At 39.1% G+C, this 14,212-nt stretch overlaps 1 protein-coding gene across 1 annotated transcript in view; it reads left to right on the forward strand.

Annotated features, from left to right (window-relative positions):
• The first annotated feature begins 411 nt into the window (after positions 1-411).
• The window catches only part of POC5 (POC5 centriolar protein), a 31,178-nt gene continuing 17,377 nt past the window's right edge, over positions 412-14,212 (forward strand). The window contains exons 1-4 of the mRNA XM_082336130.1: positions 412-440; positions 4,282-4,381; positions 6,806-6,853; positions 8,782-8,929. Of these exons, the coding sequence (XP_082192256.1) occupies positions 4,298-4,381; positions 6,806-6,853; positions 8,782-8,929 (280 nt within the window). The 5' untranslated portion in view covers positions 412-440; positions 4,282-4,297. The remainder of the gene's footprint in view (positions 441-4,281; positions 4,382-6,805; positions 6,854-8,781; positions 8,930-14,212) is intronic.

Below are 14,212 nucleotides of genomic sequence, written 5' to 3' on the forward strand. Positions count from 1 at the left end.
TGCCTAGCCCAAGCTTTTAGGCTGGCACGGCCCCCTACGCCCCCCCGCACCGACAGGGCCATTAGCCACCGATTTGGCGCTCGGTAAGGACCCACCGCGAAACCCGCCCCGGCCGCCCGCCCCTACGGGTACCAGAGGACCGCCCCGCCCCCGCCAACGGCCGGCCGCGGCCCGCGCACCGGCCGCGGGAACGCTGCCGCCAATCAGCGCGCGGCAGCCGCTGACAGGCGGAGGCCGGCGGGAGGCGGGGCGGCGATGGGACGGGCTGGCGTGCCCGCCCCCCCCGGCTGGGCAATGTAACTGGCTATTTTGCCGCCAAACTGCCCAATCAGAGAACGCTTTGTAAACGGACCCTGAGCCTATCAGGGAGGTGCTTCTTCTTCCGCTCTGGTAGTTTGAAACCGTCGGGCTCGGCGGCCGGCGGCGGCGGGCGCCCGCAGGTGAGAGGGGGCGGCGGGGGGCGGCGGCCGGGGGTGCTGCGCCCGGGGGGGCCGTGACTTCCACAGGACCTTCACCGTAACCCCGCAGTTCCTGCCCGGCGGCTTACCCGCAGCCCGCCGGCCTCTGAGGGGCCCCGCCTGCCGCCAGGTAGTTGGGCTGGTTGCCTTAAAGGCCCTGTTTAAAAAAAAAAAAAAACAACAAAACAAAACCCCAAAAAATCCCCTGTTCACATACGGAATTGTGCGCCTTGCTTGCCCGGCCACCCGTGTGCCTACGCGGCTGTGCCTCCCAGGCATCTGTGTGACGCCCTGCGGCTTGTACTTAGTTGACATGACAGCTGTGGTGACGGTAGTATTGGCTCTGCAGGTGTAGGGGTAGTTGCAGAGATGCTGTAGTGAGAAGCTTAAAAACGTGGACTTGAGCAGTGCTGCTTTGCAAGGGGGTACAGTTAAGGAGGAAAAATATGTCCTCTGTGTAGTCAGAGAGGGAGTAGTTCTCTTTCCTAGGTGTTGAGTCCTCTGATCTGAATGCAACATTAAATTGTTTGGAAAGCATCACTTTTAGTCAAAAACAAATTCAAAAGCACAGAATCCTGAGCACAGCTCAAGCAATTCGAGATTAAGGATAAGAGCAGCCATGGTGAGTCAGACCAAAGACCTTTATAGTTATGTCCTGTTTCTAAAAGTAGCTGTCTTAGCATTGTAGTCATACACTTATGGTCTGGAAGAGACTACTGCTGTTAACAGGAGTCTTTCTTTAATGAAGTCAGACAGATGTTTTGGCAGATGCTCGGGGAGGATTAGAAGAACATGATAGGCATGAAGGTGCTCCTCTCAATTGTCTCAACTTGTTGACCCAGAGATGGTGTCTTACTTAATATCCCTTGGTTTCTCTTTTAGAAACTTATTCACTATTTTCTTGAACTTAGTGCTTCTTCACTGAGATCAAAGCAGACAAGTTATTCTTAGCATGACATGGCAATGATGTCTGTAAACGTCAGCTTAAAAGAAGTGTATCCATCTTAATTTATCGTAGTAATCCAATCTGTTGTTCTGTACATAAGCAGATTTCTAGAATTTTAGGTTTACTGGGATTTTCACTGGAATGTTGCAATAATCAAAATGCAAGCTTAGACTCTAGACACAAACATTAGAGGTACAGACGGGCAAACCACAGAAATGTGAAGAAAGCTCAAACTTTAACTAGTAACCTGTTAGTAGAATCTAAAGCAGCATTCAAGTCAGTAAAGGCAGTCAGGTGGAGACTGGATGGACAAACACAGTGGAGGGCTAGTCCATGGGTATAAAGAAAGGGGATGGGAAGAGGAGGCAAACCACTGAGCCTGAGGTGACAGTGAGTGTCTCTTATAAGACAATGTCAAACAGGTAAGCTGCAGTTACAGATTTGGAGGGAAGAGAAGAGGTAGCATCACTTGTGACGAAGGAACCTTTTGAGTTTTGGAAAACCACAACTTGAGAGTAGTTTCAGTCATAAGCAGAGAACTAGATACACTAGACTGAGTGTCAAGGGCATGATCTCGGAAATCTGTAAATAGAAGTCAGGATAGTGGTCTTAGGTTTCTTCTGAAAAGTTTGTTCAATGCCTTTTCTCCTTCACTTCCTTGGACTCATCTGTGTTCACGTGAAACTCCATTTGGCCTCCTGTTTCTCAGAAGAACTGATGGTAGTCTAAGTTCTTTTTAAATGGACTGAGAAGGAAAGAGAACAGTATTTGTAATCTCTGGCTGCAAATACACCTTTAATTCCTGTCAGTGTTAGATAGTTGGTCCTTTGTGATCCACCCTAATGCCCCCCCCCCCCCCCCCCCCGTTTGAATACCTCCAGGACTTGTAGGGTACTCAGGACCCACAATTTGAGAAACTATATGAGTGGGAAGGTATATGGAGTTGAAGCTGACTTTTTAAGATTGCTGAAGAAGTAGTTTTTTGCTGTTAAAGGAATTTATCGACTAAAGGAAGGGAGAGTGCTAGTACAAAGTTATTTGATTAGGTAGAGAGACCAAAACCAAAGGAACAGATAGGGAATATTTTGTGGGAGAGAGGAAAGAAGAAAACTATCAGAGCTGGAAACAAGGAAAATGGAAGAGATGAGGAAGTTAGTAGTTCTTCTCTCATCTATCTAGTATTTCTTTTCTCATCTACACATTGGTATACAGCAATAGAAGTATTTAGTAAACCTCCCCAAGACTTCATATTTAGTACTTAAAAAACATGGTCAGTACATTAGGGCTCAGCAGGAAGCAGGGAGACAGTAATCATGTCTTTTGAACTTTGGGCTATAGGAAATCTCAGCATTTAAAATTGTCTTTATACCGTTTCTAAAATGTCCATCTTAAATGAACTTCCCATTGTGAAAAGTGTAGATAACCCATGGCAGAGAGAGCTTTTGTGGTGCAGAAAGAATCAGCATCTCAAAAAAGAACAAAAAGACAATTAATTTCCATCTATATTCCTATATAGAGAGCTATGAGATTATTGCACTTCTTTTTACATTTAAAAAAAAAGATGATGCTTATGAAGGATATTCCTGCCAACATAATGACAGTACAACTAGCAATTCAAAAATAACATTTCTGTCAGAAAATGCATCTGTTTAAACAACAACTGAGAATATTACAATTGACAGTTTCAAAGGTCTCTCTAAAAATAAATTTCCCTCACATGGTTGTTTGCTACGTTGTACAAGTAGTCAGTTCCTCTGGTTATTGATGGTGGTCGTCTTCCCATGCTTACCCTCTGCTGACAACTCCCTGCTCAATGTGTCTGATGATTATTTTTCATGTGCATCAGGCAACTGTATCTGCCATTCATTCATTAACAAATTCACCTTGCTTAATACTCAGTTCCCACTCATTCTATAATTCCTGTCATTCCCTCCTATATTCTTTAGAGTTCTTTTTGGCCATATGCTATCAAGTTTTATCACAAGAGGTTCAGTTCTTCATTGAAGGACTTATTCAAGGCTGCAGTGGATTAAAAGATACATATATCTTTCAGAAAGTCTTCAAGTTTCTTGTCAGTTCTACAACATCACCTGCTTTCCAAATGTTCAAAGAATACCTCACTATCTTGCTTAGAAATTGCTGGAATGATTGACATTACCTGAACCTAAGGCATTATGTGTCCTTCCATATCTGTTTGTCTTCCTGGGCCTATGAGGCAAGAAGAGTCGAAAAAGTGGAGGGAGACTGATGTTGACCACTAAGCGAAGGCTTCAGGGTATTGAACTGGAGCGTTCAGGGCATCATCTCGGCTTGGGCTGTGGTTGGGGTAGTTCGGGGAGGGGAGGGAATTGCAGTGTAGCCTAGTCATTCCTGCATCACTCTATAGGAATTTTGTACTGAAACAAGCTGATAAGCTCCAAAACAATACAGTGTGAATAAGAAGGAAGGATTGACACAGGAATATATCTGTAAATTAAGACTTCTGTTATTCTTGGTCTATCTGTTTCCTTTTTTCCCTTTAAAAGTGTATTTTAGTTACCATTGATGTAAAGTATTATATGGTGTATTGTGAAGCATTAGGTATTTAACTTATTCAGTCAATGTAAAATACGAGAAAACTTGTATATTGTTGCTTTTGGGTCTTCCCTTATTTTCTTTTGAACTCAATGGAAGTCTTTTCATGGTTTGGAGTATGGTTTGGATCAGGTAGTTTCCCACCTAGCATTATATAATGAGACTATGCAATCAGTTTAGCCCACCAAATGGGCATTGATGTAGTTTCTAGAGCAGAATCTCTGTTTCTGGGGAAAATGTTGGTGAACATACAGTAACTACGTTGGAACTGAAAAATGAAGTTCAGCTTCTACTGTTTTATAGACTAACTTTGTGCAGAATGTCATCAGATGAGGAGAAAAGCACGAGTCCAGTTTTGCCAAAAGACTCTGTTCGGGGCAGTTCTGTTTCTTCAGATCTTCAGGTAGGAAAGAGGCAACCTCATTTGGTTCACTGCCATGGCATTTTATTTAGCAAAGGATAATTCTGAGGAAATCTAACAAAACTTGCATCTTTTTTATGTTTTATGTGTACAGGAAAATAATAAAAATATTAGTGAAAAGAAGCAGATTAGACAAAAAAACCCTGAGATTAAAATATCTTCACTTGGCTTCCCTTTTGTGCACTTCACAAGAAATTTCAATTTATGTGAAAATTCTTATCTAAACTTAAGAGGTTGATCAATGACAGCTACAAGTAAAATAGCACAGTTTTCTTACCTTTTTTTTCCTGGTGTTACTTTTTATGTGTGTTAAGTCTTATCAAGAAGCATAAATTTGACACAGTAGGATAGAAACCCATTATTTCTGAGGGATGAAGTGTAACTATGTGTTAGGCTTCTTACATGATGTTGTAAGAACTGAATGTTTTTTTAATGGATTTCTTTCCTTTGTAGTAGGATTATGGCCAAGTTAATTTCAGAAAGGAAATACTCTTCTTTATTTCTGCATCAAATATGCCAAGATATGCTGGAACTATAACAGTGGGGTTTTTTCCTTTTCTGTGCCCAGCGTTCTTTTGGGAGGATGCAAAGATATCTTTGTCCTGTTCTTCTGAAAGCAGCAGATTTTCATCCTTTAATAATTGTTTATTCCTATTTGATTAGTGGGTGGCGTTTTTTCCTTTGATAGGATTCTATCCAGCACAGGGTAGTTCTGACAAAAATAAGTTTTGCTAGTTGCCCTGTAGAAATGCATCTCCACTTTTGTCACCTGGTGAAATGGGCATGTACAGCAGAAGCAGTGTTAAATTAAGGTTTTTTTTCCTTCATGTGGATTGACTTTGTCTCTTTTAAAGTACCTGTTGATGGGCGATTCATTTCTGCAGTTCATATGCTTCTCTATTTATGGTCATATCTCATGGATAAGTTTTCTTAATCTTTGTTCAGCAATTGTAACTACTCTGTGTTTCCAGTGCTTTTTGTAGTTGGAAAACAGAATGAAGGCTTTGTGCGACAAATTTTGAAAGACCAGAGTTTTCTTTTTATGATCTGGTTAATTATCAAGGAGGTTCTAAGACCACCTTGTAGAGAATGATAAAGTAAACTACTATTAATGAGTGGCTGCTTTGCAACTGAAAACACATCGAGAATAAAATAGAATAGTTCGAGTTAGAAGGGACGTACAATGATCATCTAGTCTAACTCCCTGACCAATTCAGGGCTGACCAGAAGTTAAAGCACGTTGTTAAGGCCATTGTCCAAATGCCTCTTAAACACTGACAGGCTTGGGGCATCAACGACCTCTCTAGGAAGCCTGTTCCAGGGTTTGACCACCCTCCCGGTAAAGAAATGCTTCCTAACGTCCAGTCTAAACCTCCCCTGGCGCAGCTTTGAACCGTTCCCAGGCATCCTATCACTGTATCCCAGGGAGAAGAGCTCAGCACCTCCCTCTCCACTTCCCCTCCTCAGGAAGCTGCAGTGAGCAATGAGGTCGCCCCTCAGCCTCCTTTTCTCCAAACTAGGCAAGCCCAAAGTCCTCAGCTCCTCCTCATAGGAGTCTATTACTGTTGAAAAAGAACAGCACTGGGGTTACAACTGAGCAATAGGAATATTGACAGGGAAGTACTCTACTCCTTTTAGACAAATTTGAAGAGCCTTTTTTGTTTTGTTTTGTTTGGGCCTTTTTGATAATTTGATGCTTTTAAATAGAGGCCAGATTATTACCTTTTCCTTATAAAAAGAATCCACTGACTCTTAGAAAATTTCTGTTTACTTGTAACTGAGTTCTGCAAGACTTTGTCTGTTCAATCCATTCTTTTCATGTTGTTTAGTAACCTTGACTGCAATCCTAAGGACAAATTCTATGCGGTGTCTGTAGATTTTTATAATGCTTTAAGAAGGAAGAAAAAAACCCAAACGGCTGAATGCTGTTGTGCCCTTTGCTCATTGCAACACTAATTTGTTTACTTCTACAAAACCAAGGTAGTATGCATTAAATGATAAAAACTCCTCTGACCTTCAGGCCTTAGAACTATATTCCTCTAGTTTTATTCTCTAACATAATTTTTGTAGTTGACAGAACAGCTTGAAAATTTTGTTTAAAGTGGAACAAAGACAGTAAGTAAAACAAAGATATATTGTTAATTTTTTTTTTTTATTTGAAATTTATTGGTCAATATTGCATTCCAATTGCAGCATACCTGTATGGAATATTTAAGATTGAGCTAATACGCATAATCAATGTTTCCATTTCTCTGTCTTGCGTATTCTTATTGCAGTCTCCAGGATTTTTTTTTTTTGTGTCTAAATTTCTGGTTACAATTGGGATACTGTGGGGTTTTTTATATTTGCTTTCAAATTCATTCCAACAGTGTTGTAATATTGTAATTTATAAGCGTTTATTTCCAGATTTTTCCCTGGATGCATTTTATTGACACTTTCTGTTGGTGCATAAGAGTGTGTATTCTTGCACATAAAGGATTCTTTGGGTTTTAATAAGAGTGTTGGAACTTGAAAGGCTAGATAAATTTCCTGCTATAACTTGATATGTATATTTTGGGTGCTCAGGATGTCTATAGTAAGACAGACTGTGTGCTAGCGATTAAATTGAATGTCTTAAAATGAGCCACCTGCTTACATCTGACATCTTACCTACTATGTCCCTTGAGTTGCATAAGGTAATAATGGATGCAGATGGATTGACTCTGACTGAAAACTAACTTTTTTGGGGGGAAGAATTAGTTTTAAGTTGCTGTTTGGTCACACAGTCTCTTTGAAGAAGACAGAAAGATGACCTAATATCTTCCGCACAATCATTTAATTTAATTAGTAAATACTAATATATTGGCTTTTTTACTCTGCTGAAATTTTGCTGCAGGGAATTTTGTACAGTTCCACGTAGTTCCTGGTTGAATAACTTATCTGAAGATATCTGTTTTCTTCTTCTGACATCTGACAAAATCCAAACTGTATTTCTTTAGAAAGATATGGATGTGGAAAAATTGATAACTTGTTGATTTGCTACTAACTATGCCTTTTACGTGGAATGTGATACTTCCTTTTGCTTATCAAAAAGATACACTATGTATTTGTAATTATACAGCTTCACATACATTTATTTAGCCTTTTAATTTTAACATGATAGGCTAGAAGATGGGAAATGGAAATTTGAAAGGAACCTAGAATTCAGCTAAAATGTACAAAACCTAGCTTCTTAAATTGTTCTCTAATTAGTTGAAACCCATATAAATGTAAGGGTTACACTGAAAGTTTTAAACCATTATCCTTTTCAGCTGTTAGATTCAAAAACATATTACATGCAATTGGTACCTGTGACTGTTTCCACTCTAAGTTTCCCCAGCTTAAAGAGGAAAATAATTATACAATTCACAGCTGGTTTCTGAGGTTTGACCTCATTAGGATGCTAAACAGAATTAGTACAATAGTATTAAATGAAGTAAAAATGACTGCTAGTGACCTGGTTTAGTACTTTCCAACTGGCATTTTTTTTCCAAATGTTTAATTAGTGGCTTTGATCAGTTTCAGCATTTAACTGCTACTGGAACTTTTTAAATTAATAACTGGATTGTATGTTTAAGCCATAATACAGATTGTTCACAGTTTCCCATTGAAATCTAAATACTTTCATTCTCAAAATCTGTTTAACCAGGAGATTTCAAAAAAATGTTAATTGGCTTACTTTGATACATAGTATAATGCCACATACCAGTTAGATTGGTTTGTAACTTTTTAACAAGAAAGCTGTTATATTACTTACATATACACATTCCCTATACCTATGTAATTTCAAAAATGCATAATATAAGGTGAGAATAATTATATCTAATCTAAAGAAAATACTGGATAATCAAATGTCTTTTGATGATTGGCTTTAGAACTCCCATCAAAGAAATTGTAATGTTATGGAATGTGTAATGTGACTGTGTTCAGTAGCATCTTTTGTCGTGGCTATAAAAATACATATTTTTCTTTGCAGTCATAATAATGCTTAGAAATAGTACTGGGTGGTTAATAGCTTACACGATCTGGAACTTTTTTTTTTTTAATTCATCTTTTTGTTTAAGGTGCCTATTATAGTATCCAGTTTTGGCATCTAGCAAAGTCTTTCAGTGTAACTGTTGCAGTGCATCTAGTTGTTATTGGAATGAATGTGAACATGAAACAAGAGAAAGATAAATTATTATAATCATGGTAGGAAAACAGCTCACTTTTGCAACTTTAAGGGAAATCCTCTTGGTTTTCACCAGAATAATAAAAAAACCTCTCAAAAATTACTGAAAACCATTTCCATTCCTTCCTACATATACCTAGTTTTTAGAAATGTAACTGTAGTTTTATAATTATTCGTCATCACTTTGTGACAGGATGAATATGAAGAGCTGCTTCGTTATGCTGTAGTGACTCCGAAGTTTGAACAGTGTGTCTCAAAGTGGTCAGAACCTGCTTCAGAGCTGAAAGCAGGTGGCAGATTTTCAAGTGTAACAGATGATGCCATTCACCGTAAGACTCCAGGTAGTATGTGCAAAGCTATGCATTGAGCTTACAAGAACAACGATACAACCTTTTTTACTTTAGTTTTCTAATAGCTTCTGTTTGAAAAATATACGTAGCTCATATATAGTACATATACATTTTGCACTACAAGAAATTTAGGAAGGCATATTCACTGAAGGATTCTGTCTCTGACATCGCTTTCAGACAATAGTATTGATGTGCTGACAGTTCTCTGTGTTTTCTGACGCAGATGTTTAAAGTGGTTGGTGTAATAATGCAAAAAGGGGTGCCCTTACAGTATACTTCATCGAAATTTGACAGGTCACAATTGGTTTTGCTCGTACCTGTGCTGCCATGATAGATAAATGAGTATTTAAAATATGATTATTTGGAAGTAAGTGTTACCTTAAAAGGGCTTTGTGTAATGACTCATCATGTCACAATATGAATGTCATTCTTGCTCTTTTAGTTCAATCATTCTATTCTAGTTTTACTTTATTGCTTGGTATTTAGAACTTTATAAACGTAGTGTCTTGTGATGCATTAGTAACACTAGTATTTATGGTTATATGTTGCTTGCTTTTGTCACTAGCATTTAGATTGAGGAAGCTCTGTTAATTTTGCTTCAGAAGAAATAGTGAACAATCATACCTGTATTATTTCTTTAATAGGGAGTTTAGCTTAATCAGGAAGAACTTACTTTAAACTAACTTCTATTCTTTATCATGCTATTTCATGATAAAAGTATTTACCTACAGTTTTATCTTCATTCCTCTTTTTGTGACCCTTGAGGATGGGTTTATCTCTACTATGTAGAGAAGTATGAATCGTAAAATGCGTAGGTAATTTTACTACTAGAGACTAGGCAGCCTTAAAGTGCTGTGTAAATCTGGTGTTAATTGTCATCTTGGAGTAAGTGTTGTTCATGGCTAATGTATGCAAGAACCCTTGGCCATGCTGATCAGAGCTAAATAATTCTGCCAGCGGGGATTTACCAGTGCTATTGCAAAGGGCAATGCAGATGGTGACAGTTGTTTATTTCATATTAGAAAAAGAACCATGAGTAAAAATAAATCTATCTTCTTAAATTGGATGTTGTTTTCACTGGAGTATAAAGTAGTCTTAGTAAGCTGTCAACTACCATTTAGTTAACTCATGTTAATACAATATAATAAAAAATTATCTAGAAACAGGTTCTTAAAATAAGGAATGTGATTAAAGTGAGAGTGGTAGTATTGGTTATGGTCTGTATCCTTCCACAATGAGTCTGTGCGGTGGAGTTTAGGTACATTCAGACATCCAAGCCAATACCTTCCTTTCCAGTATGCCATAAGGAGAAATGTTTTATCATTTTTATAAACTAATGGAGAATCTTAGTCCTTAAGGACATCATATCCATAATTTCTCCCCATGCAGAATTAGTGTGGTTGTTCTTCTGAATATCAGACTACCATAGGAAATGTAGAACGCATGATTTGGGGTTCATTGAAAGCATGAGAATGGAGATTTGGAGAGAGAAAATATTCCGTAATGGAAGTAGATCTGGAATTAGAATGTGAATAATGTTAGAAAAACTTCTGCCAATGGAAAAGTTTCAAGTGCAGCCTTTGCATTTTGATTTTTACATATTGAAGGTTATTAGCTTGATCCAGTGGAGTTATGTCCTGTGTGGGAGTTATACCGAGTTACATAAGAAATCAGATCAGTAGAAGCTGCTGGTATTTTGTACTATGGCAATTATTTTTGAACTGTCAAACATTGTAGAAAAAATTCCACCACAGTAAGAGGTATTCCTGCAACTCCTAGAATGAGAGTGGTTGCTCGGGGTTCAAAAATTATGATATAGAATGTTTTGATTGGGGGAATAAAACATCCTCATCTGTTACATTAGGTTGAGGTACCGAAAATTGCAGTCTGATAGATTCAACTAAAGGTAACGTTTAAACTATCTGTGATTTCCACAGCCAAAGAACGTTCTGTGGCTACTGTCAAGAGTATAATACTCTCTGAGCAAGTTCCTTTAGATATTGCACACGAGGAGGGTATTAGTCTTCTAATACCAGTTTACTTGTCTGAAGATATTTGTTGTTACATGGGATCTTGGTTTAGCAGAGTAATAGAGCAATATACTGAAATTGCAATGCAAGCACATGTCACGGTCCGTTTGGATCTCTCAAATTTACATGTCAGCATAGTCTGTAAACTAAACTTTATTTTCTGAGCTCAATAGGAAAGAACAAACACATCAAACAAAGTCTCAAGCCCCTTTGTACAGAGTAGTCTAACATGGGAGTACACTAATTCATCCCTTAATTCATGAGGTTTCTAACTCCCAACTTCTCCAATTCATAACTCGCAACTCGTAGCTCACACCACTATGAGCAAAACAGTTGCCTAACTGATAGAGAGAGTGCTCATCCTTCCTTCTCTGTCACGGTGCAGGCTTCCCCAGCATCATGCTGGGAAGCAAGAAAGCCTCAGCAGTCTGGCTGCTGTTGGAAATGTTTCAAAAGCTTTTTGGGTAAGCTGACATATTTATACCTTCCACCTTGGAAGTTTGGTCTATACGATTTCTGTAAGTTAGTGGATTCTGAAGCAACTGCCAGACAATCAACGTGCAAGGATTATGGCTGCAGAAGACAGCAAGCTGCAGGTGATAACTGCTGTATAAAGACCTTCAGCCCTTTTGTCCATCATGTCCTGCCTACGTGCTGCTCTTGCCTTGACCTAATTGCACTACTCCCAGGATACACGGGCCCTTAGCATGAGCTGTGTGTTAGTCAAACTCTGAGCAGAACTTGGTGAACAGTCACAGCATGGTAGAGTAATTGTAATATAGAGTTAGATCACAGTACAAATGTGATTCCTGTTACCAGTCTCTACACACTCACCATCATGACACTGGGCATCCCCAGTCGCTGGGCAGGACTGTGTGGGTTAAAGTCAGCTCAAGCCCATTGCTCTGTTGAAAGTTCATTTGCTGGTTGCTCAGTTTTTATACTGTGTTGGATTGAGCCAACACTTCCTGCATGCTTGTCTAGCTAGCACAGGAATGCATTCACACTTCTTGATTAACTAAGGCCACTTACACAACCAGCTGATCCACTCAAATGGAGCAGCCATTTATGAAAAACAAAGGCCACCCTCTGCCCCTCCCTGTGTTAAGTTCAGCTTTCTTTACAACAGCTGTGGTCACTCCCTGTATCCTTCCCTGAGCTTCATGAGCACAGTGCTCATCGCCTCTGAATCTTCTTCCATTGTAGTAGGCTGTTGATCAGTCACACTAGCAGATTGCCCGGATTCAAATACACTTGCAAAACTCTTGAATTGTAGAGCAGTTCAGGTCAGCTTCTGGAAGCATTTCTCAGCCTGAGAAGTTGTTCTTAAAAGCGGAGTAGAAAATTTCAAGTCCAGCTATGTGGAATTATATTATGGAACAAATCCCAGTTCAGGTCTTGTCCCCAGTACTCTCTCTGCTTAGAGTTTTGTCTCCCAGTTGGAGTGAAACATTGTTTTGTAAGGCAATATTTGTGATGTGTGATACTGCTGTTCATAAGAAAGATCAGAATCAAAATGAGAATCTCTACTCTGCTTTGTGAGACCCCACTTGGAGTCCTGTGTTCAGCTCTGGGGCCCCTGACTTGAGAAGGACAGGGACCTGTTGCAGTGAGTCCAGAGAAGGGCCACAAAGATGATCAGAGGGCTGGAGCACCTCTCTTACGAGGACAGGCTCACAGATTTGAGGTTGTTCTGCCTGGAGAAGAGAAGGCTCCAGAGAGACCTTGTAGCAGCCTTCCAGTACCTGAAGGGAGCCTACAACAAAGTTGGAGAGGGACTTTTTACAAGCGCACACAGTGATAGGACAAGGGGTAATGGCTTTAAAGAGGGTAGATTTAGATGAGATACAAGGAAGAAATTCTTCACTATGAGGGTGGTGAGACAGTGGAACAGGTTGCCCAGAGAAGCTGTGGATGTCCCGTCCCTGGAATTGTTCAAGGCCAGGTTGAATGGGGCTTTGAGCAACCTGGTCTAGTGGAAGATGTCTCTGCCTATGGCAGTGAGGTTGGAACTAGATGATGTTTAAGCTCCCTTCCAACCCAAACCATTCTATGATTCTATGAAAACACTAGACTTGTGCTTTTTCTTTTTTTTTTTTAGTAGATGACTGTATACTCCATTTTCGATCATCTTTGTCTGAAGAGATTTTAGCCAGCACTGTCTACTGTCTCTCTTTAACTCTGTGAGAGGGGTTATGCTCTTACCTTTTTTCTTTTCCCCCTGAGGCCAGACATGTAGCATATGAACTCTTTGTTCCTATTTACTGCCTAAAGATGTGCAATAGAAGTGAGAGGACAAATTTCTATTCCCTTGACTACGTCTCTTGAAATATTTGAATGGAGTTATCTTTTAATATGCTTGGTGTTAGGAAATAAGAATAGTCATTTGCAAGCTGTAGTTAATTGTTATGGGACAGGGAAAAGAAATGCTTTTATATTTGATGGTGATCAAAATTTTGCATTGCAGTTTTATGAATTGCTCGTTACAAGGAGCCACATATTCCCTTCAGTTATAGACGCTCAGATGTTTATTATCTTTGCAAAGGGCAGCACCTTGCAAAATACAATTTGTCTTTTCTTTTCAAAATGAAAAAGAAATGGTTAAAAACAGTAAAGCAAGTCCTCTTGATCTTGGAGACTGAGGCAAGAAGAACATTTACACAGTCCCATCATGCTTCTATTAACTACACGCTATAAATAAGCTTCTGGTGCTTTGCTGCTTTCTCAAAATATAGTCTTGCCGTTCAAAATCTCACTATGTCCTGTCAGTCTAGGAAAAAGATGTCTTATATCTCCTTGAGACAGGGCTTGAAACAATCTAGTTGTAAAAAGGTTATTTCAACTTTTAAAAAGGACCTGACCAAAATCTGTCCAACTCTTTTATATAACCTCTAGTACTGATTGAGGGTGATTGCATATTTGAGTGGTGTTTGCCATAGTGTTAATGGCCTCAGAATACCTTTTTTTTTTTTTTTTTTCCTGATACTAACAACAAGACTTCGGATGAACAGTAAGAAAGTAGTTAAATTCAAGTTCAATACTATACCTCTGATACTGATAAGATAGCATAGATTAGCAGGTTGTTTCTCAAGGACAGTTAATTTTTTTGTTTAGCTCCATTTTTTTAACATTGCTACATGTTCATACTAAAAATCAGGCTCTTCGACATTTGTTCTTTCCCTGTCCAGCTCTAATGCTGTTGCTGTATTAAAATAACAAAATCATAAATTAGTAGGTTAGTGTT

Source organism: Platalea leucorodia, assembly GCF_965183815.1.
Source record: "Platalea leucorodia genome assembly, chromosome: Z".
Taxonomy (NCBI): domain Eukaryota; kingdom Metazoa; phylum Chordata; class Aves; order Pelecaniformes; family Threskiornithidae; genus Platalea; species Platalea leucorodia.